The sequence below is a fragment of the Dermochelys coriacea genome, chromosome 2 (genome assembly GCF_009764565.3).
Source record: "Dermochelys coriacea isolate rDerCor1 chromosome 2, rDerCor1.pri.v4, whole genome shotgun sequence".
Lineage (NCBI taxonomy): Eukaryota > Metazoa > Chordata > Testudines > Dermochelyidae > Dermochelys > Dermochelys coriacea.
In genome coordinates, this window is record NC_050069.1 from 142,749,190 (window position 1) to 142,772,489 (window position 23,300).

General features: G+C 45.1%; 1 protein-coding gene across 3 annotated transcripts; it reads left to right on the plus strand.

Moving 5' to 3' along the window:
- The first annotated feature begins 603 nt into the window (after nucleotides 1-603).
- SNRNP48 (small nuclear ribonucleoprotein U11/U12 subunit 48) lies at nucleotides 604-14,057 on the plus strand. 3 transcript variants are annotated; one of them, XM_038391420.2, is made up of 9 exons: nucleotides 604-855; nucleotides 1,474-1,587; nucleotides 2,194-2,254; nucleotides 3,465-3,539; nucleotides 8,864-9,058; nucleotides 10,255-10,376; nucleotides 11,229-11,356; nucleotides 12,333-12,497; nucleotides 13,746-14,057. In XM_038391420.2, exons 2-9 carry the CDS (start codon nucleotides 1,513-1,515, stop codon nucleotides 13,783-13,785), a joined length of 861 nt encoding a protein of 286 aa, XP_038247348.1. In that variant the 5' UTR covers nucleotides 604-855; nucleotides 1,474-1,512; the 3' UTR covers nucleotides 13,786-14,057. The 3 variants fall into 3 exon arrangements, with proteins under 3 accessions (XP_038247348.1, XP_038247347.1, XP_038247349.1); XM_038391419.2 differs by having other exon boundaries at nucleotides 853-1,018; XM_038391421.2 differs by lacking the exons at nucleotides 604-855; nucleotides 3,465-3,539 and adding an exon at nucleotides 867-1,018.
- The last annotated feature ends 9,243 nt before the right edge of the window (nucleotides 14,058-23,300 follow it).

A 23,300-nucleotide genomic window follows, 5' to 3' on the forward strand; every position in this document is an offset into this window, starting at 1 on the left:
TCAGCCCCCGGGGGTTTATGCAAATGAGCCCGTGCGCCGTCTGCATAGTGCCGCGGCTGCGCGTGGAGCCGCGCCGCTCCGAGCGCGTCACAACAGCGAGCGGGGGCGCGAGGAGCGGACAACGTCTCCTATTGGCCAGGCGCGCCGCAGAAGAGCTGGGTGGGGCCGGAAGGTCTCTCCCGCCGTTGGGCCGGTAAGAGCCGTTGCCTCGCGCGCCCCCCCCCGCCCGTCTCGGGGCCGGGCGCTCTGTGCCCCACGCGGCGCCCGGCCCCCACTGCACGGGCCCTGCAGGGACACCGGGCCGGCCACGCGCGCAGCGTGAAGCGCGGTCACCGGACCGAGCCGGCCAGCGAATCCCGCTGTCCCGCCAAACGCCCGCCTGGGCAAGCCCCGCCCCACGCCGGCCCAGCCGCCGTAACCCGCCACGCCAGTAGCGGCTGCCGTCGCTGAGCCTCCCTCTCTATGGCTCTCGTCTGCTGCAGGGCCCTGCCTGCGGCTGCTCTCTACCCACGTGTCCGCTCTATGGCTCTGGAGGGCCACGCCGCGACGGGCGAGGCCCCGTGGGGGGCTGGCCGCGGAGCTGCCCGTTCACAAATGACCAGTGTATGGCCCGAGGCCTGGCTCCGTTAACACCCTTTATCTCGTTTCATTTATTGACATTCGCACTTTGTGCGGCGGGGCTTTCCGTGCCAGTGAAATGTCAATCAAACCACCAAGGGCGGAAGCCTGCGCCGGGCGCCTCGTCTCGTTCAGCTACCGGAAGCAACCGCGGGGATCCCGGGCAAGTCTCGCCCTCACTAAAGATGGCCGCCACTCCCATTATTCACAATACCAGTGAAGCCAGATTGCCCTGAGGTAAAGGGAAGCCATTTCCCCGCTCACCCCGCAGCGAGCGCTTGGTTGCCCCCAGTAAACATGGCGGCTGCCGCCGGCTCCCCTTGTTTCAACAACCCCGTTTGAGGCCTGGCTGCTCGGAGCGGAGATGGCCGCCCCCTGCGCGGTGTGGTTTGGGGCTCAGGCAAGAATCTCTCCCAGCGCCGCGGGCCGGGCTCCCTCGCCCCGGCGTGTGTCACGCGGTGCCTGGGGGTGTCCGCGCCCGGGGCAGCTCCCCGCCCCCACTGCGTCCCAGCACCCGCAGCTCCAGCTCTGCCCGCACTGTGCCCCCCACCCCACCCCCGGTCTGCACCTCCCAACGCCTCCTTGCCCCCCGCCTCCTACACCCCCTTACCTCCCAGGTCTGCCCCCACCTGCACTGCGCCCCCTGCCCCCTACATGCCCTCATCTCCGAGCTCGGCCCCTGCCCGCGCTGCGCCCCCCTGCCCCGATAGCCCCTTGCCCCCAGCTCCACCCCTGCCCGCGCGGATGGAGCACCCCACCTCCAATACCTCCTTGCCCCCCAGCTCCAAACTGAGGGAGCGCCGCCCCCCGTGCCTTTGCCCCTGGTCCGTGCTGACTGTGCGCTGCCTCTGACAGGAGGAGAGAGCCATTTGCCCCTACGACGCCAATCACCAGATGCCCAGAGCCTCCCTGGCTAAGCACATGGTGGCCTGCCGGCTGAGGAGGCTGGAGTACTCCAGAGAAGAGCAGGTAGCCACCTTCAGTTCTGGGCCGACTGATTGTTTTTTTCCTACGGCAGGAATCCCTTGGTCCAACTCTGCTGAGAGGAAAGAGTTTGGCAGTTTTAAGAGGTCTGGATTGGTTCAGACAAATCTACTCTTTATACTCTAGGCCCAGAGAAATCGTATAAAGGAAGGCCCTGATGCTGCAGGTGGATCCGTGCCCGTGGCCCGTGTACCTGCACAAGTCCAGTGAGACTCTGTCTGGGTGTGAAGGCCCAGCTGGGTTTATCAGACTACAGAATTGGGGAGCCCTGGCGGTTCTGGGCAGAGATGCTTGAGTCTTAGGGCTTGTCTGCACTGGCAATTTACAGCACTGGAACTTTCTCGCTCAGAGGTTTGAAAAATCACCCCCCTGAGCGCAGCAAGTTTCAGTGCTGTAAAGCGCCAGTGTAAACAGCGCTGGTATCTATGCCTTTTGTTGAGGTGGTTTTTTTAGAGCCCTGGGAGAGCTCTCTGCCGTGATCACACAAGCCACATTAAAGTGCTGCCACGGCAGCACTTTAGCATTGCCAGTGTAGACTAGCCCTTAGCTATAAACTTGGGAATGGTATAATTAATGTCTTTTGATTTGTAGGCTGAAATGTATGACTCTGCATTTTACTACGAGAAAGCAAAGATACCCACCGTTACTATGGGTAAGTATGAATTTGGTAATGGTTGTATAGTGGAATGCAGACACTTCAGGTGACAATGTTACCTGAGTTGCTCCAATGTAAGAGAAACTTCCTTATTCTCACCATCTAGATCTTTTAAAAATAAATTTGGCTTGTGGCACTTTACCTTCATTCTGCAAAGCTGAGTAGCACACCTTTTTTCCTTACCTGATGCTAGTCAGAGGGTGTGTTATCCTCTTCGAACTTTGAAAATGAGGAGGAATTATAATTTAATTCCCACTTATTTATCAGCATGTTTGTGGCAGATTGTTTGTTTTCATATTTCTAACGCAGCTTGCAAGTTCCCTTTGCTTTTTTATTTTCTTGTTTGTGCACCGGACTCATCTGTGATGTGAGTAGATCACATGTATACTGTATGTCATATCCCACCTTAGCAGTTTGACCCAGCTCTAACAATAGCGTTTAGCTGCTGAAGTAGAGCTTCTGAAGGGACACCTGTGTTTTCATTGCAGTTCTACATTAATTAGTGGAAACATTAGGGGGATGGTTCTTGGTTGGGTGGGGGAAGATTATCTTTAATGTCTCTGCAGTGCATTACTGTACTTGCTTCCAAATGAATCTTGCTCTGGAATGTAGAGGTCATTCCCACCAAGATTATAAGGCCCTTTTAAGGTAGATAAAAATGTGATCTTGTCTTTCTTTAAATGGCAGAGTTACAATTAACAGATGTTGATATAAAGTGTTTGAAAAATCTGCTCAGCACAGTAATAATAATAAAGCAAGACACACAGAGTGAGGCTGTGTTCTGAGGAGGTTAGAACCTGAAAAACACACACAGAGGAGGCAGGACGCAGTAACAGGACCAGAGGAGTAACTTGATATCATTTACACGTAATTATAGAATAAATATAATTCTTATTAACTTGTTGTGGTTTGGTTTTCTGGACTAAATAATGTGGACTGGATGTAAGAACAAACTTTTAAAAAGCCAGAATATATTTGGTTAAAATATTTCCATTACAGTCAAAGAATTCCTGAGTGTCTGATGGCCTTTTGCTGAACATCACTAATGCAGGATGAGGACTGTTATTCTCTCTGTACAATAACCACTGCCTAGCTGTCCGTTAAACCTCGTGAACTAAGAGCACAGATCTAGCAGATAGCTCAGGATGGACTTGTACACAGGTGCAGGAGCTTTGTAAAAAAAATTTCCCTTTTTCCCCCCCCCCAGATAAGGATCTACAATTTCACATTATTCAACAAGCTAAAGCTTTAAGTGCTAACGAAGGTGGAGGCTACAGTGAAGGTAAGTGGAGTACACAGATTAAACCAGGGATTCTCCAGTTTTTCAGTAGTGTGGGCCATCTCTCCTCCCATTCATGATTACTCAAGCCACCTCTTTCTCAGTCTCCCTTAATCTCATTTGTGTGTTCACTGTCATACAATATTTTAGATTCATAGATTCATAGATATTAAAGTCAGAAGGGACCATTCTGATCATCTAGTCCGACCTCCTGCACAGCGCAGGCCACAGAATCTCACCCACCCACTCCTACGAAAAACCTCACCTATGTCTGAGCTATTGAAGTCCTCAAATTGTGGTTTAAAGACTTCAAGGAGCAGAGAAGCCTCCCTCAAGTGACTCGTGCCCCATGCTACAGAGGAAGGCAAAAAACCTCCAGGGTCTCTCCAATCTGCCCTGGAGGAAAATTCCTTCCCAACCCCAAATATGGCAATCAGCTAAACCCTGAGCATATGGGCAAGATTCATCAGCCAGATACTGCAGAAAATTCTTTCCTGGGTAACTCAGATCCCATCCATCTAATATCTCATCTCAGGGGATTAGTCCTGTTTACCCTGAATATTTAAAGATCAATTACTTACCAAAATCCCATTATCCCATCATACCATCTCCTCCATAAACTTATCGAGTTTAATCTTAAAGCCAGATAGATCTTTTGCCCCCACTGCTTCCTTTGCAAGTCTATTCCAAAACTTCACTCCTCTGATGGTTAGAAATCTTTGTCTAATTTCAAGTCTAAACTTCCTGGTGGCCAGTTTATACCCATTTGTTCTTGTGTCCACATTGGTGCTGAGCTGAAATAATTCCTCTCCCTCTCCTGTATTTATCCCTCTGATATATTTATAGAGAGCAATCATATCTCCCCTCAACCTTCTTTTAGTTAGGCTAAACTAGCCAAGCTCCTTGAGTCTCCTTTCATAAGACAAGTTTTCCATTCCTCGGATCATCCTAGTAGCCCTTCTCTGTACCTGCTCCAGCTTGAATTCATCCTTTTTAAACATGGGAGACCAGAACTGCACACACTATTCTAGGTGAGGTCTCACCAGTGCCTTGTATAATGGTACTAAAACCTCCTTATCCCTACTGGAAATGCCTCTCCTGATGCATCTCAAAACCGCATTAGCTTTTTTCACAGCCATATCACATTGGCAGCTCATAGTCATCCTATGATCAACCAATACTGCAAGGTCCTTCTCCTCTTCCGTTACTTCTAATTGATGCGTCCCCAACTTATAACTAAAATTCTTGTTATTAATCCCTAAATGCATATTTATCTGCTCCCTTACTAATTCTGGTCCCCACAGCTGTGTTCTCCTCCCTCACCTGGGATCTGGGGAGGGTTCGAGTCCTGCACGTTCAACTCAAGGGCTATCTTCAGGATTGGAAATCTAGCCCTGCAAATGCCAGTCCCACAATCCCACTACTTAAAACCTTTCCCCTACTGACCCCCTCTGGTCCAGCTCTCTGAGCTGCCCCCTCTTCTACCTTCCACAACCCAGAACCCCCTCAGACTGAACCTGGCACTGCTCCCCATTCCCACTGCTGGGAATCCTTTTCCTGGACAAGAAACCTTCCCTTTTGCTTTTACTTCCTCCTCTGAATCCCCAAACTAACATTTATTTTATTGGGCATGTGATATGTAGCTGTCTTTCATTGACCCATGATACATGAACCTTCAATTTTCAATTTTTACAGTGGATTATTGCAAACTTTCCTAAGAGGAGTTAGAGTGATTTAGTCAGAGGGGCCTGCTCCCCTGTAAATAGGATGGACATTGTGTCCACCCATACATTTAAGTCACTACTTCCTGTTTTTCATTGATCAGCAGAGAACACACAAAACTGGCTGGAGCCCAGGAAAGGACAGAAATAGATTTCTCAAGAGAATGAAATATGAAATCAAGACAGACCCTTGGCAAACTATGCCTGCTTGTACAGATGGCACTAGAGCTACAGTGTGCGCTGTGGGAGGCATTGTGGCACCTGGATAAAGCTGCATTAAGCTACTGATTCAGTTATTTTAAAATACATGTGCACAAATTTGGGTTGCCAACTCTCCAGGATTGTTGTGTGATAAAATCTCCAGGAATACATCCAACCAAAATTGGGAATCCTAGCGTACAAAGGGGAAAAGGTGTATGCTCATTCTCCCTTTCTGACTTGTTCACTCAGTAGCCAAATACAGCAGCACTGACTGTTGTTTTTCTTTTTCTAGTATAGAATGGAAACCCGTAGAGTGGGCTCTTTGGAAAGGAGGCACCTGGAAATGTTCATAAGATGGCATATTTGGAAGATGGGTTCCCCATGGTTTAACAAAACTGTAGTTATGTTCATTTCAAATCTTAATCTAATCCAGTGGTTCCCAAACTGGGATTCGTGAAATGTTACAGGGGGTTTGCGGGAAAAAATTCCCTAATGGTGGACAGAGCTGTCTCTAGGGACCATGGGACCAGCAGCCCAGAGCCCCTGGACTTCCAAGAGCTAAGCAGATCAAAGCAAGCGTATCTATCACACTGAGGAGATTTAAACTTCAAGACTTCTTATAAGAAATGGAAAGGGAGGTGGATATTTTCTGACGTTTTTAAAATTAAATAGGCCGTTAGTATTGTTTTTAAAATTATTATGAAGAACAAGTTTAAGCTTTGTTGTAGTATTGTTTGCCTGGACTGCTCAAGACCTGAATGCTTGTGTAGGAGCAACGATTTGAGTTGGCTTCTTAAATGCTTTCATGCTGTTTCACATCTGATACTCCTTAATGAAACATAGGAGCCTTGTCTTATAACAGGCTTATTCAAAGTGATTCAAGCTACGAAAGTGAGATCTTGAAAGTGTTGCCGTTTTCATAATGTAATAAAAATACTGTAATCATAAATAAATAGTGTGTAATAAGCATGTCATAAAACATATTTTATATTTCCAAGATCACTGCTTTTATAATTTATACTCAGGTAAAGGAGAAAATCCCTGGAAATACTCATTTTTAGGAGGAGGTTCGCGAGCCTTGACATTTTATTGAACGGCGTTCCCAGGTTGTTAAAGTTTGGGAACCACTGATCTAACCTGAATGCACTGGACAACTTTAAAAGAAAATAAATGAATATCAAAATGTGTACCATGTGCTGTATTGCGAAAATACATCTATGAGCCACTATGTGTCAGTTATATCTCACCATCCTATTTTAACATTGTGTTCTTGCACTTTTTAGAAACAATCTAAAGAAAGAACCAAAGTTGTCCAAACTGTCCACATTCACCTAATAACTTGTTAATTTATTATCAGGTTTTACTTGGTAAACACTTATTCTTTTCTCTAAAAAACTCCACTAACGAAAAGTTGTAGTCCAGCTTTTTAATACACAGTCATCAAGAAATGTGAAGTTTTATGGTGCATAATTGTCAAAATAAGGTTGCTGTAGGAACCAGAAGATTTAATTTTCTGAATTTTAAAACCTCAGCCATAATATCTGTTAACACAAATTTTGCCTTCAGTTTACTGGGCTTGTTTAAAAGAGGGTGGTAGCTGAGGAGACCTTCAGGTAAACACAGCTACTTTTAGTTGAATAGGTGGAACTCCTAGTAAATTGTTACAATTGTAACAGAAAATAGTGCATATTTCACGGGTTCTTAATCTGCATCACATCTGGATCAGCACATCTGAACAGAGAGAGTTCTAGCTTTTCTCTTCTTCCAGGGTAGTCATTGCTGTGTGCTATGACCCCATCCTGAATGAAATGGACCTAGCTGATCTTTCTGCTCTTGAAATATTTTTAAATTAAAATGTCCTTGATTCTTCTTTCAAGAGCAGGGGTGAGACTGAAGGGGAATTAGGGAGATGAATGTTCTTCTTACTTAGGCTTTGTCTCCATTTACAGCGTGTGTCGAGTACATACACTGCATGCCCACCTAGCAAAGGTATAAATAGCTGTGTAGATGGTGAGGCACTGCTTGGGCAAGTAGAGTAAAGACACACCTGAACTTTAGGGTATGTACTCTACTCACTCTCGATATGCCCGAGTATATGTCTCTCACATATACACTGCTATTTTAAGCAGTGTAGTATTCCACTGCCAGAGTCTTTCTCCACTGCAAGGAAAGGCTGTGGCAGTGGGGAGGCAATGGAGAAAGACTCCATCATCATCCCTCTACGGGAGCCTTTTCCTGCTTCAAGGAAAGGCTCTGGCATCGCTGCCGGAGCCTTTTTCCATTGCTTCTCCCCGCCAGAGCCTTTCATTGCCACGTGTATCTAACCACCACAGTGTGAACGCAGCGTGTTTTTCAGTGCAGCATGTAGTTACATGTAACCTACATGCCCCGACAGCATAGACTAGACCTAAAAGATACACAGCGTCCTTTCTGCAAGTGATAGCCTTTCATAAGTACCATATTCTTTTGTTTCAAGAAATTCACTTTGAAATGCTACAGTGTGTTGGAGAGTGTGACTGGAGGTTTGACCATTCTGTTTGAAAGAAATATAATCTTTGCAATAAAACAGGGAGCGTGACTACAGTTTTAATAAATTGGGGAAGCAGGGTTTTTTTAGCTAGCAGGTAACGAATACATCTTGGTTACTGTACAGCTAGTGAATAAGTGTAGACTAATAACTGGGAGGAGACTGGCAACTCTGTTTTGCCAATTGTAAATGCTTTTGTTGCACATTACTTCTCTTCATGGTCTTTAAACCGACTAGCAATGTGAGCGGGTAGAAGGCACCCTGTTCTAAATCGTCTTTGAAAGCATTCAGAACAGACAATTAAGCATTATCTGTTTGATTAAACAGAGGCTTTGATTCCAGTTATGGCCAATAGAATGTTGGCTGTTAACTAGTTTGCAGTTGAAATTTGGAGACAAATTTAAAAATAAATATGTACTATTGGACTAGTACAAAAACATTCTTTTGCAGGCTAATGGGTGTCACTAATAACATAATATAGGAAATTGTATTGTGGACTAGATGGTTTTTGTCGGCATTCTCGCCCTTTCCCCTCAAATAGCCCTCATAGTCCCTGCAGGAGACACCAAAACTGGCTCCCCAGATGTGTATTTGAGGAAGGCTAATGAAATAGAAGTGTAGAGGCCATTTGGTGACAGTCTGTTACAGAGTCATAATTTCATGAAGCAGACATCAGTGGTTTCCTAAAATTAGGCCAACTAAAGTACTTTTTAAGCTATCAGAATCCAGTAAAGCTGAAGAAATCTGTTTTGCACAAGTGAAAAGTATGTAAATAGTGTCCAAGTTCCTAGTGCCAGTACACTTGCTCCTCCCCACCAGTTTCTTTGTGTATCAATATTCCCATTTTATAGACGTAATAATATTCATTTGTTTACAAGCTTTAGGTGCCTATTCTTCACTGCCTGTTGAAGTTCCCCAAAACCACAAACGCTTCATCTGTGACCTGACTCAAGCTGATCGTCTTGCAGTCTATGATTATGTCCTGGAAGAGACAAAGAAACAGAAGTCCAGATCCCAGGCCACTGAAAATGACAGTGATCTCTTTGTAGATTTGGCAGCTAAAGTCACCCAAGGTTTGAGAAATATTCCAGTTCTTGAGTTTTATAACTTAAAATGGCCGTGTTTGTCATCTTCAAATGTTGTCACATTTCTACAGTTAGAGGGATTTGGTTGAACATTTATTCAGGTTTGAATTAATAAAATGTAAACAAAATTGTGGATTCTAGGAAAAGGGCAAAAATTATGCAAACTAGCCTGGAAAAGAGCTGGCAAATATTCTTTTTGTATTATAGTTCTTTTTTTAAAAAAAAAAAAAAAAAAGTAGAATTCAGGACACAGGTAAGATACCTTCAGATCCTGTAATGTGGTGGTCTATGTGTAGTTGCCTATTGTATCTTTCTCCTTTCTGTCTTCAATTCTTCCAGTTGCCTGTCCAAACAGTTCTACTGCTCTTCTCTCATTGTATCTATTGCTTGCGTCTCAGCAGGAGGAGGGATCCCTCATTTCTCCTGCAATAGGCCTGCACTTCTTTGGCTCACAACTGAATGTGAAATTTTGCAAGATTTCTGCTGTGAAAGCTGATAAGAGAGTAAAGTAGCATGGAATACTAACAATACAAATATGATAAGAGACACATGATAGTCTTTTGGCACAAAGAAAATTCTGGCTAAATATATAAACTAGTGAGACAGATCAGGACTCCTCCAATTACTATATTCTGTAAAACGTACAATATACATGCAAGAAAAAAATGCCTTCTTTCTGGAGCCCGATCCTGCAAAAGGATCTGCATGACCATAGACATTTACATTTGCTGGATTGATCCCTCTGTTTGTTTGCCAGATTTCAGCAGTTCAATAATACGAGTTTTGAAAATGTGATTTGTAAAATAGTATTTGAGTGTTCTTTTTTAAAAAAAAAAAAAAAAAAATCAAGTCACTAAATAAGTCTTATTGCAGTGTCTCAGAGTTCTTGTAATAATCTTGTATGGTTGCTTGAATGCCTTTTATTTTGGTTGTTGATTTTGGTCTTTATTGTGTAAGCAGATCTCTTCCAGTTTTCTCTCCAACTTCCCTAGACACTGTTTGATGCTATAAATAAATACCAGAGAAACATCTATTAAAAAAACTTGACACAAACTTACCTTTAGTCCTGTAAGCAGCACCATTCTAAGACAGCCCAATTAGGTGTTCTCAAGTACCGATGTATTGCCTCTGAAATTTTGTTTTTAGTTTGTTTAACCACTTGTTTCACCTTCAATTTGTATTAGATGATGGTCAAAAAGGTCCAAAGTCTCATCTTGAAATCCTGGCAGAAATGCGGGACTATAAAAGACGGCGGCAGTCATACAGAGCTAAGAATGTTCATATAACAAAGAAATCTTACACTGAGGTGAGCATCAAATGCTTTTGTAGAGAGTGCAAGCCCTTGCAGGCATTAGAATGCTTAATCTTTTCATGGTGTACTCTCTCTAATGTGCTCTATTCACATTAGTAAAAACAGTTTTAACTACAATGCTTAGGCAAAAAAATCTTAAAGAAACTTTTTGACCAAGTCTGAAGATGTGGGTTAGTAAATGTGTTAGCAATTTTATAAACCTCAAAAAGAAATGTTAATGGTTTAAAGTATATTTTCTCCTCTGGTTGATTGTCAGTGTTTCCTGATACGTTTTGTGGCTATCCTTTAGTTTGAGCTATGTCAATTTGAAAGTTGCATAAACTACTTAGAGGGGAACTGCAGGGTTAAAAACCATATGTATTTAAAATGCATTTTCCCTTACCCCAATTACGATACCGACAGCTGAGACTGTTAAAAATGAAATAACTTTAAAAATCTTGTGCCCATCATGGTGTTTATTCTTTTTTCTTCATTTGAATAGACTAGTCAATTTCAGTATCAGTTTCTTGTGCCTTAGCTATTTGGGGTTGCAGAGACTTAAGAGAAATGTTTTCAGATGCAAACAGAAAACTTTTTTCACTGCAAGTTACTGAATATATTTATCACAACTACTTTTAATGCTGAGTTTTGTACATGCAAATTCCAGCAACCTACATGTTGATAGTGTCCCTTTAAGGTGCTTTTTAGTAAAGTTACTTTGGAGTTTTTATTTCAGCAAACAAATGTTTTATTCCGTACAAATATCCAGTGCATTTAACAACAACATCTCAGACCTCATCTTTTTCCTGGTACTGTATTTTCTAGTCTGTTTTAGCTTCAAGTTTTCTTTTACCAATCTCTTTCCAGGTAATCCGAGATGTGATTGGTGTGCACATGGAAGAACTCAGCAGCCACTGGCAGGAGGAAGGTAAACCAGACAATGCAGAGATGTGTGAAGGAGGAAAATCTTCCATTTCAGCAAAATCTTCAGGAAGGTATTAACAAGAACCTCACTGCACTCACCAAAATGCTTTCTTTTGTGCAGGGACACTGGCAACCGTCAATCCATAGTGACCTATTATTGTATTCTAGTAGCATGTAGAAGCCCAAGTTGAGAAATAGACCCATTTTACTGGACAATACAAATCCACACTCAGATGGTCCTTGCCCTGAGGAGTATATGGCTTAACATAGACAAGACAAAGGACAGGAGAAAAGAAGGGTTGTTCCCATTTTGCAGATGGGGAAATGAAGCGACTTTTTTCTAATGCCACACAGGCAGTTTGTGGCAGAGCCAGGACATGAACATAAGCTCTCTTGAATCCTAGTACAGCACTGTAACCACAGGGCTCAGCCAGTCCCAAAGCAGCTGGGGAGAGAAAAACCTGTGAAAATGTGACTTTTAAAACACAAGAATTGGTGGGGAGATGCGGGACTGGAATAGTACCTTAAACTAATTTGAACTCCTTTTTAAAAAAATTGATTAGATGTCAAGTTGACAGTGTGCCTTTAAGGTTCTCATAGTTACGTGAACATAGCTGTATTGCACTGCTAATATACTTAACAGTAATCCTTCACTTGGGTATTGAAAAAGCAAACAGGATAGACTTTATTACCTGTGTGACATGGAAGTGTGTCCGTGTCACTGTGTGATGCTTCCCATTTTTATTTCCTGACTTGCGTGGTTGAAATAGTAAGCAAATCAGATCTATTTCAGCCTTTGCATCAAAAGTATTGGGGGAAGAAATTGCAGCCTGTCTAACGAGAGAAGCCAAAATCAGTGGCTAAAAGTGTCTTGTTTCCAAGCTTTTATTATCACAAACAAGAGAAGAAGAAAATGATCCTACCAAACGGAATGCTGTACCTTTTCATTGCCTACCAGAGGCAGACAGATGGAGATGAAAAGTATTCTAATAACTATAGTGTTTATGAAACTATTTATTAAACAAAACCAATGACTTTTTTCTTCAGAAACGAAGAGAGACGGTCAGCATCAGTGGACTCTCGACAGTCTTGTGGAAGCTCTAAGGATGTTGATCGATCTAGGCACAGGAGAGATCCCAGCAGAAGTCCAGACAAACAAAAAAGAAGTCGAGAAAGAGGCAAAGACAGGGATTCTAGGAGAAAAAGAGAAAGGCAAGTGTTACTCTAAGCAATTTGTTTGCCTGTACCAGTCAGTGATAGTCACCACTGAAATGTAATGGTGCATCAGAATTTAGTGCAGGAATGTAATACTCCATCCAAGTGGAAATGCGGGAGAATTCAGGGAGGCAGAATGTAATAACCCAGATCATCCATGCTAAGCTCCTGTCCATGCAGAATTTGCTGTGGGATCTTTAAAATATTACAAGTCATCCAGATTTCAGGGTTTAATCAGGGGTCCAAAAGGTGACTCCTCCAGCAGTGACTTCCCCTCACAATGCAGAGCATTGGCTCAGATCTGACCCAAAGGGTCACTTAGTGCTCTCTGCTTTGTGTGTTATGGGCTGTATATTATGAATTAACCACACCTTGTATTACTGATAGCTACTTAGTTGTTGTACATGTAGTGAATTTTAATACATACTTCCGAGGAGTTTGCATGGGGATCTGCCAGTTAGATTGGTTGCCAGCTCTACCATTTGCTACACTTATAGGTGTCTGATCCTTTTTTTCTAAACGGAAAGCTTTCCTAAGCTTCAGAACAAAATTGCCTGTAATGAATGACACCAATATCCCTGAAGAAGTAGAGAACTAAAAGCTTTTAGTACCAAAAGCAAAGAGATGACAATCCTGCAATGGGATCCACTAATGTAGAGTCTCACACCCATAGTGCAGAGTTGATGGAGTCCCATAGAATTCACTTGGATCTGGCACTGGTACAAGGGCTAGAGCCAGCAGATCCCAACTGAGGATCTGGGTCCAAGTGTGGTTTTAGAAGCTTACTAAAAACACTTTCCTGTCAGGCTCCCGGGCTCTCTTTCTGACCGTCTATTGGTTTATAATAGAAATGGGAGAAATTGTATAGCACAATCCTAGCAAGTGTTTATCAGCTCACAAAACCACAAATGCTTTGGTGCATAAGTTGGAGTGGCTGCTTTTCTCATAAAATGGGCTTTATGCAGTTGTTTTTACAAGATACATTGTGCTCTGTCAGAGTGCAGTATTGTCCAATGAGACTTGAATAAAACTCACTGGAAATGAACCCTCAAAGAGGGGACAGTGACAAGATTTGGAAGGAAGTGCTTAGATTTAAAGATATTTTCGGTCTTGAAAGACTGCAGGCTTCTCTAATGTTCAGACTCTCATCTGTGAAAGTTCAGTCAGCCAAGCAGTTTTGGAGTAATCTGTTAAGTGCTGAGATCCTAACAAGACATTGACTATAATGGCTTGGTTCTATTTCAGGGCTGAAGACAAGTATCACAACCACAAAAGAAGAAAATAGAAAAAGGACTGTAAAGAAGATGTTTGTCAGCTGTTAGTTAAGGAAATAGACTTAAACTGGATCATTCAGAGCTGTGAATATCAGCAGCATGCTGATGGTGATAGCATTATGAATCAAACGTACCCACAGCTGGGAGGCTGCCAGTGCCATCCTTCCCTCATCCTGACAGCCTTACTATGGTCTCTTGTCTCAGAAGGTTTTTATCTCTGCATTAGAAGGTGACGTGTAATTTGTTGTATTGCCTTTGACTGATTGATAAATATAATTTATTACATTGTCGTTTTTCATTCAGCCTAACTTGGTTCGGTGATTGAAGCAAAAGAGGAAGCAACAGGGATTCAAATTTGTGCTGGTTTGCAGTGACTTTGGGAGGATACTCTATAGTCTTATGCATCAGTCACCCCATTGGAAACCTGGATAAAGTGTAGTGTGAAGGCGAGCATGTAACAAGGTGGTTAGTGCACAAGCCTCTGAAGACCTGGGCCCTAAGTCACGAGAGTGTGTTGACTGCTCGCATCCTAGTCTCCATTCTTGCATACTGCAAAGCTGTCGTGTTCAGTGAGGTAGCAGGTTGGCTGCGAGATGCATTAACAGTGTTGTTCAGAGGAGACTAGGATGGAGTCGACCTGTGCTCTGCCTGGCTTAAGTCACTGCTCTTTCACTGTAACTTATGAACATTTCATGCAAAGCAATGTTAAACAGGAGGGAGACCTCACTGAAAAAAGCAGGTAAGCTGAGCTTCCCTGGGGAAGTTTAAAAATAAAACCTAAATAGCTGAGCCATCCATAGCCTGTGGCTCAGGTTCTGACTGTAAAATGGGGATGATGATGTTTGGCCCCCTTTGTAAAGCATTTTGAGGCATTCATGTCAAGAGCATTGTATAAGAACCAAGTCTGCTTTTCTTCTCTTTTTTATACTAGGAGTATTTCCATGAAAACCGCTCTCTTGTTTTTTGTGCCTGCTGTTTATTTTTCTCTGTCACATTCCTCTGCTGAAGATGTCACCAACTGACTCCTTTTTACACGTCAAAATAGCTGAAGGTGCCAGAGCGAGAGCCCAAATCCTCTCTCCACAGAACAGGTTTCTACCCCGCCTTGCCAATGTACCGCAGCCCTTCCTGGACTCTAAAAACTGCAGGAGAGAGAAGGGTGTTCACTATTTCTGTCCATCCAATCCCGGGTGCCTCTACTAAAAATCTAACAAGGCTGCCTACTATGAGGTTGGTTGGGCTGATATGGATACTTGGCATTGGACTGAGACCATCCAGTAATTCAGGTGGTGAACAGTTGTCACATCGGGACGATTTTCACTCTCAACCACTATGGGCTGCAATTGAACTGATGATATTGCGGTTAAAGGTTATATCCCATCAGCAATCATGAGAGCCCTTCCGCCCAGAAACGAATAAATCAGTTCCCATAGTGCACTGGGATCAATAGTAGCTGACGTAGTACTGTACTAGCAACATGTTGTGCTGTTGGCCACGGGTCTTGGTGCATGCATGATTTTAGGACTCCTGTTTCCTAATGAGTGGAGATCATGTTGTTTTGCTCCAGTGTGTATAACCTGTCTGTTGAGAGAGCCCGGAAACATGCAGGCCCAGCAGCTCAGGTTAAGGATTGGATCTTGGCCTGGTTTTCATTGCACCGAACAAGACCCTTCATGTTGCTTTGTATCAGTTCTTTAGTGTGAGCTAATTCCCCATCAGTTTCTTGAGTTTATAACAGGCTGTTTTATATGTAAATGCTGCAATTACTTATCCGTCATCCTTCCCATAGTGTCTTCCCATATTTTCCTGTGGTCAGAGCCAGAGGACAGGTCTTTGCCTCCCCACTCCAAATGTGCTGCCAAAGGTTTGGAAAATCTGTGTCTGACTCATCTGTCAGTAGAACAAACTCCCCAGTGAGTGCTGCTCAGTGTGGGCTTTAATCACATTGCAATCTGGGATTGCTTTTACTCATGCCTTTTCAATGTCTTTCCCGGCAGTCATTAGATGACCAAGTTGAGGCCTGTCGGAAAACCGGCTTGGGACATTGACACACCAGTGAAAGTTGGTTTGAAAGAACATTGATTAAAACACAGCCCATTTCATGTTGCGGATGTCCAGGAGGTGCTGTGGACAGCCCTAAATTCCACATGCTCTCGCTCTGCTCCCCTTCCCAGGACCACAGGCAGGCCTTGGGGATATGGAGCAGGCTTGAATTTCAATTGATTCATGCGGGAATGCTGGGACAGAGGATCATGGGATTGACTAGCTCCCAGGTGTAGTAACTTTCTGGGAACTTGCCTGTAAGAATGTATGTATTGCAACTCCTGAGACACATGGTGGTGTTGTGAGTGTGCAGCTGCCACTCCCTACCCAGGACAGCCAGAGCTGCAGGGTTAGACCCCACTTTGCAGCCCCATCTCACCCTCCCAGCACAGTCCCTTGGAGCCTGCAGAGCTGCAGCCCTGGTCAACAGGGATTTTTGTATATGGAGGTTTCCCAGAGAACCTGACCCAACAGCTAAATTGTCAGTGACTGAGTAGCTTCCTGCTTCCCTTTCCCTGACTAGCTTGTCCCCGCTTGTGTCCTATGCCTGCTCAGGGAACAGCTTCAAATTCTGCCTGAGGGTACGCTGCCTGGGTGCTGGGAGCGGGCACTGGGGAGGCATCCCTTCAGTCTCAATGAGCACCAGAGCCTTTTACAGCTTGGTTCCCAGATAGCTTCCTACTGATTAAGGGATAGATTTGAACACCTTAATAAAAGTTGGCTGAAATTGCCACTCAGTAACTGATGGGCGCAGCATAACCCCGCAGAGACCTTCATGAGGGACGTTCAACTCAGAATTGCTGACTTTGGTAAATGCTAATTCCTGCTTAATGAACAGCTGTTTCATGTAACAATTTTATTTTAAAATTTTACACAAACATCAGAATGTACAGCAGGCAGTAAACACAGGAACTGTATGCAAAATCAGGGATGTTATATACTGACACTGTTTTCAGATTTGTCCTATTTGAAATAAATTAAAATTCCATTTTCTTTGAAAAAACTGCAGAGACTTTTTATAAAACATGCTGTTAGTATTTTACAAGATAGTAATTCAGAGTGCACCAGGGTTAACACTGTGAAGTTAATCACAGGGTAAATATTATTAACTTTTCTTTCTGTAGCATACACTAGCAAAATAATCCAGCTAATAGAAATCTGCCTCGAGGAGAGTAATCTGCAGGTCCCATTGTCCCATAAAGTCAAATATATTGTCTGGTTAATTCAGGTGAGCAACCTGCTCTGCCCCACAACTGCTCAGGAGAATCCTTGCAGAGCAATCAGTGTGGGGTTTTATGAATATTTGAAAACTGATACATTTGTATAGTGTTGCAAGAAGCTGCACTGCACTGTCCCGGGCAGCTCTGTGTTTGGAGCAACATTAATTCCCACATGGATTTCTGAGAGGAAATGCTGAGGACCCGAGGGGAGGTTAATCCCCTGATCCTGTTCAGGTTCTGCTATTCCAGTGCTGCAGAGTTGGGAGGAAAGGCTTGAGGGTTGTGGGGGAGTGTGATGGGGTATCCACCCCACACAGGCCTGGAAGGGGTTAAGGTGGCTAGGTAAGCCTATGAACTCCACAGTCAGCCACTCCCTGGGAAGTGTTAGAATCACCTGCTACAGCTTTGTCTGGCATTTCCCATCTGTTGAGTGCTTGACTTGGCAACCTGAATGTTTTTAATGTTGCTTCTCTGCGTGTGTGTGTATTATCAAAATGCAGATCTTAGAACTTGAGAAAGATTCTGGATTGTTGGCTGTGCTATCTGCTTAGTGTTCAACCCTACTAGCTTGGGGAGCTGAGTCTTCCCCCTTCAAACTGCAGTAGTCATCAACACTGAAGAAACTAACCTTATAAACTGATAGCAACAAGTATTTTTTAAAAAAGATGCTTCCAGAACATGACAGATGTGTGATCACGTTGCTTAATGCACTATTGTAAGGTGCTCAGATACTTAGCATGGTGATTAGCATGGTATAAAAACCTACATTGAATAAAAGCCATCAAGGAAGAAAGCCAAAGTTTCTCCAGAGTCATACATGAGTTTATGAAGGTTGATACCGTGTGTAACAGGGTCATTCATCTTCCACACATCCCTTTGTGACTTGAGATCATTCTGTGGACATCCTGCCTCAGTTTCTCTTCTTTCTAGCCCCTTGTTCTTTTTAGCAGGCCATTTCCAGTCCTACCTGGCTGGAGTTTTGTTCCCATGGTGTATCAAACTCATCTGTAGGAGCCTCTAACCCTCTGCTACTACTTTCTCAGGTGTCTTCCTTTAAGCCTAGTTGGGCAGCAGGTTCAGTCACAGTGGCACTGGGCAGAACTTCCTTTTAAAGGGGCCAGTCACACCGTGCTTGTCATCAGTAGAGCTTAGTCCTGCATATAGCTAAATGTAGTGTAATGGCTAGATACAGAGCATGTTGCTCTTGAAGTAAACGAAATAACTGTGCAGCCTTTTCAATACCAGTAATAGTCTCTCATGCTCAATAAGAAGATCCCTTCACCCCCATTGAAGAACAAGGTCTTATTGAGTGATCTAATGGCAGCTACTTAAAAAGTGTTTCAGCCAGATGCCCATGCCTGAGTTGAAATGCCTCTGGCATGCACTCAGGAGCACCAAGAGAGAGAAAAAGAATATTTGTAAATGTTTCAGAACAGTTCCCAGCTGGGAGCATCGCAGCAATAAGGAACAGACAGTACCCTCCGGCCTTCAACCACCAAGTACCCTGCCCCTCCTGTTTTATATAAAACTTATCGTTTAGTTCCTTTTCAAGGGGGTTTCTAGGCTTTTGGTTGTAGTTCCAGTGGTTCTGGGCTCTTCGTTTTTGGTAATTTTTTAATCTTTAGAGAGAAATTTCTCTCCTGTTTTTGTTGTTGTGTAACTTTAGCGCCCTGGTGGCCAAGATGGAGTCTGCTCTGCAGGCAGCTCTGGCCGAGAGAAGGCACGCACAGCAGTGCAGCAGGGAAAGTCCCTTCCACGCATAGGCGTGGGAACTAGGAGTGCAGAGGGTGCTGCAGCGCTCCCGGCTGTCGGCCCTGCACGCCCAGGGCTCCCAATCTCAGCTCGGGCTGGGGAGTGAACAGGGGTAAGCGGGATGGCTTTCAGCACTCCCATTATTAAAAATGTTCCAGCACCACTGCTTCCACCCCAGGGGCACCTGTTCCAAACCCCCCAGCATGAACACACACATGCTGAAAGAGTACAATGAATACAGGAAAGGGAAATATTTATTTACCAGGAGACTGAAAGGAGAAAAACAACAGGGGAAAGCTGGGAGGAGCAGTAAAACTGGCTTACATTCAACACGGCCCACAGGCCCAGTGGTAGCACAGTCTGAAAGGCAATGTGTCTGCACACAGAGTTCAGGAGTCCTGGGCAAAGTTCCAGTCCAGGGGTGAGTCTTGGGTGCTCTTGGTTGTCTTCGGCACTAGTAAAGTTTCCCCAACAAACCCCTCCAGTGCCCCCTTTTGCCGCTCTCTGGAAAGCCACACAGAGCAATGTGGGACAACCTCTCCACTTAACTAGTTAACATCCGGTTTGTGTCTCTCTCTGCTCCCCCGCCCCCCAAACAGGACTTCCTCTTCCTGGAACAATCAGCACTCCACCTTCAGGAAAAAGATTTAAGAGGGCCATGCTTTCTAAACCCCACCGGGATCACAGTGGGTGTTTGGGCAGGTCAGGGAGAGAAGTTGCCCTCCCTGCCCTTCCTGACACTGGCTCCAGCCTTTGAACTACTAACACTAAGGGCTTGGCTACACTTGCAGATGTAGAGCGCTGGGAATTAAACCAGTCTTTGGAGACGACAGCAGGGAAAGCACTGCCGTGTGTTTACACTATCAGCTGCAAGCACAGTGGCATGGCCACATTAGCAGCTCTTGCAATGCCACAGAGAGCAGTGCATTGTGGTAGCTATCCCAGTGAGCAAGTGGCTGCAGCATGCTTTTCAAATGGGGGGTGGAGTGTGACAGGGAGTGTGTTGTGTGTATGTGGGGGCAGAGAGTGTGTCAGCATGCTGTCTTGTAAGTTCAGACAGTGGCAGGGGGAAACCCAGACATCAGCCCTCCCTTCTTTCCCCCCACCGCCCCTCTCTCACATGCTTGTCTCGGCGGCGGCAGCAGCATTCCACAGTAATGGTTTGCTTTGTGTCCCGGAGCAGATGAGCATGCTGGCTGTCAGAAACAGAGCTTTGAAAGGGGATTTCCGCATGGCTGCAGCCAAGTTCAAAACAATGACCAGAGTGGCCACTTGACTTCAGGGGATTATGGGATGTTTTCGGAGGCCAATCACAGCACAGTAATGCAACATGTCATCCACACTGACACCCAGGCCTTTCAGCCAGGGCGCAGCAAGCTCTATGCTTCACTTGGAGGTGGATTACCAGGAGCGCTCCAGCTGCAGAGTCCAGGCGCTCTACGTGTCTTGCCAGTGAGGACACCTCAGGAGTTAGGGCGCTGGGGCTGATTTAATGCGCTCTAACTTGCAAGGGTAGGGTAGCTAAGCCCTAAAGAATCATTCTTCAAGTACCTGCTCCGTGCTTTGTCTTCAGGGCTCTCCGGCTTCTCGATGGGGTCACTCTGGGTATTTACAGCATTTTATGATTGATTTTGTGTTTCTGGATTAATTGCTGTTTTTTGCACTCTGGCCACGATTCTGCTTTCACGCAATGGAAAATAACTCCACTGAAGTCACTGCAGTAGAATGCTGGTGCAAGTGAGGTCAGAATCGGGGTCACAAAATCCATGTTAGTGGTGCTGATTAGACATAGATGAGGAAAAATGCCCCGGTGGCTTTAACTGTTGAGCTGGGAAGATGCATTTTTTTATTGGAGTGGGGAAGAGGCAGAAACCAGGGGACAAGGGAGGATTGGGTGCTTTTTTAGACATTCCTGTTTTGAATTATGTTGTTTCATGTGATACTCTCCATGGTGCTATACTGCAGGCAAGCTGGGTCAAAGTGTTTATTTACCTCGGGCAGGCAGCAAAAAATCGGATGGCACAAGTTGGTACAAAGAAAACAGAGCTAACACAAATGACCAACTTCAACCCAGCTGTAAGCAGTGGCCAATCCACTAGCAGTCAACAGGGGCCACCTCTCTTGTGGCTGGGCTGAACTGGCAGAGGGTGGTATGGTTTCTACCGACTGGCTGTATGACATACCAAAGGCCGATTTCAGTGCCCCGACTTCCATTGCACCCCATGGGGATGATGGGCTTGCTCAGCCCTTTGAGCTAAGCTCCTGAGGGGTCAGACCGTAGAGCTAGTTGTCAAAAGTTTTTGAAGTGGGGGAGGAGTTGTGGGGCGCTGCAAAGAAGATTTCTGGCATGTGAATTCAAATCAAGACGATTTCTGACATCTTGACCTTTGCTGGCCCTGACTGACATCCCATCGCTCCAGCCCAGCTGTAAGTGCCTCACACTATAGGGGGCGCTGCCAGCACTGCCTGTTATTAAGGTTGCCCAGGGCTTCCCATGATAAGCCTTTGTTTTCAGTTGCTTATAACATTGTCAAACTAAAACCATTTGGGCTGAATTTTCCCATGCTGGGTGTCTGCCCTGAGGCTGAATATTTCCTGAAACATTCAGTCAAAATAATTAAGCTGTTGGTGAGAACGAGGCTAGGCCAGGTATTGTGGGTCTATTACAGGAGGGGGACTAGATGATCACAATGGTCCTTTCTGGCCTTAAAGTCTATGATTCCATTAAGACAGTGCTTAGCCCATGCTAAACATTTCTGGTGTAGTTTTCTTTGAAAAGCTCTAGCGCCCCCCGGCTTTGGAGCAGGGACTTGAAATTTCCCAAGGAGGCAGCTTTTGTGCCAGGGATGCACCTTTTCTGTCTCAGAAAAATCTACCTAAATTGACCAAATGAGAAGTCTTTGAAAAATCAGAGTTCACACAGACCCAATAGAGATTTATTTGATGTTAGCAGCTCCAGCCTGGGGCTGAGCAGGACTTTCCCTACAATTGCAGCTCTGAGCTGCTGTGGTCTGTGCTGGATCCAGGTACCTGAACTGAGAGCAGAGAGCAAGTCTCTCCTGTGCTTTCAATGCCCCACCCCGCCATTCTTCTGGGCCCAAAGGAGGAAGCGCTAGATTCAAATGCAGACACTAGTGGACAGGGTGAGTAGATTGGGAGAAAGAGCTTAAGGGATCCTGGAAACTGGTAGGAGGTGAAAGAAACTGGCATTTGGAGTTGAGGGGAGGGTGGAGAGTAGGTCTGAGTGAGCAAGGAGCCTTGCAGCCAGAGAGGAGACGGGGAGAGAGAACCAGTGGGGTGGGTGGAAGGAAGTGCGGGGGGGGGGGGGAAATGGCAGACAGATCTGATGAAGAGCTGGGGTTTAGGAGAACTGGGACTGGCTGGGCAAAGAGATTGAAAGAAGGAACTGGAGCTGGAGATTCATGGGTGTTGCTATTGTATGAGGAGCCTGGGAAGTTAGATTGGTACGGGAGGCCAGGATTGGGGAGAGCTCAGCGGACTAGCAGCTAGGAGCCCCCTGAGCCCCGGGAGATGGGATTTCACAGGTCAGGACTAATTTCACAGTCCATGACATGTTTTTCACTACCATGAAATTGGTAGGGCCCTAGCTATAGAAGAAGATTGAGAGGTGACTTAATTACTGTGTAGAAGTATCTTCATGGAGAGAGTAATGAGTACCAAAGTGCTCTTTAATCTAGCCAAGAAAGGCACAAGAACCAACAGCTGAAGCCAGAGAAATTCAAATGAGAAGTAAGGCACATATTTTTGACAGGGAGGGTGATTAACCAATGGAACAAGTTACTAAGGGAAGAGGTGGATTCTCTATTTCCTGATGGCCCCACATCACAACTGATTTTCTGGAAGGTGTTTTTTGGTGAAACACAAGCTATTGGGCTTAATGTGGGTGTGTGTGTGTGTGTGTGTATGAAATGTCATGGCCTGTGAAATAGAGGCCAGATTAGCAGATCTAATGGCCTCATAACCTATGAAAAACTCAGTGTGGGGTGAGGAACAGACTCTGCTGTTCTACTGGGTAGCCTGCTTGCTCCCCAGAATCAATAATGAGCAAATGGGGTGATCCAGGGAGCAGCTCAAACATCCAACTGGCTGGTCTGGGGCAGACATCGGCCCTGCAAGGGAGAGGTGGGTGTGGCAGTGACTTCACAAGGGCCTTTGGCAGGAGCTCAGCCTATTGGGCAAAGGTGGTCAGGAGGCTGTGACCTCACAGAGCTACCTTGACATCAGCCAGGGAGGACAGGGGTGCAAGGCTGGGGAACATTGGAGACTCCTGTAGCCTTGCTGCAGCAAGCCTCCTTCTCACTGTCTCTTCTTGAGGACCAAGAGAGGGTTTGTGTTCACGCACCTGAGTGTTGAGAATGAGCTTCTTTGGGAGTTTTTGCCTTTCTGTGTTGATATTGTAGAAAGCAGACATCCCATGTGTAGAAGGTAAGATCCTCAGTGAGGGTTGGAACCTGTTCAGTTTAAGATATGTTCCCAGGCGAGCTCCAGGC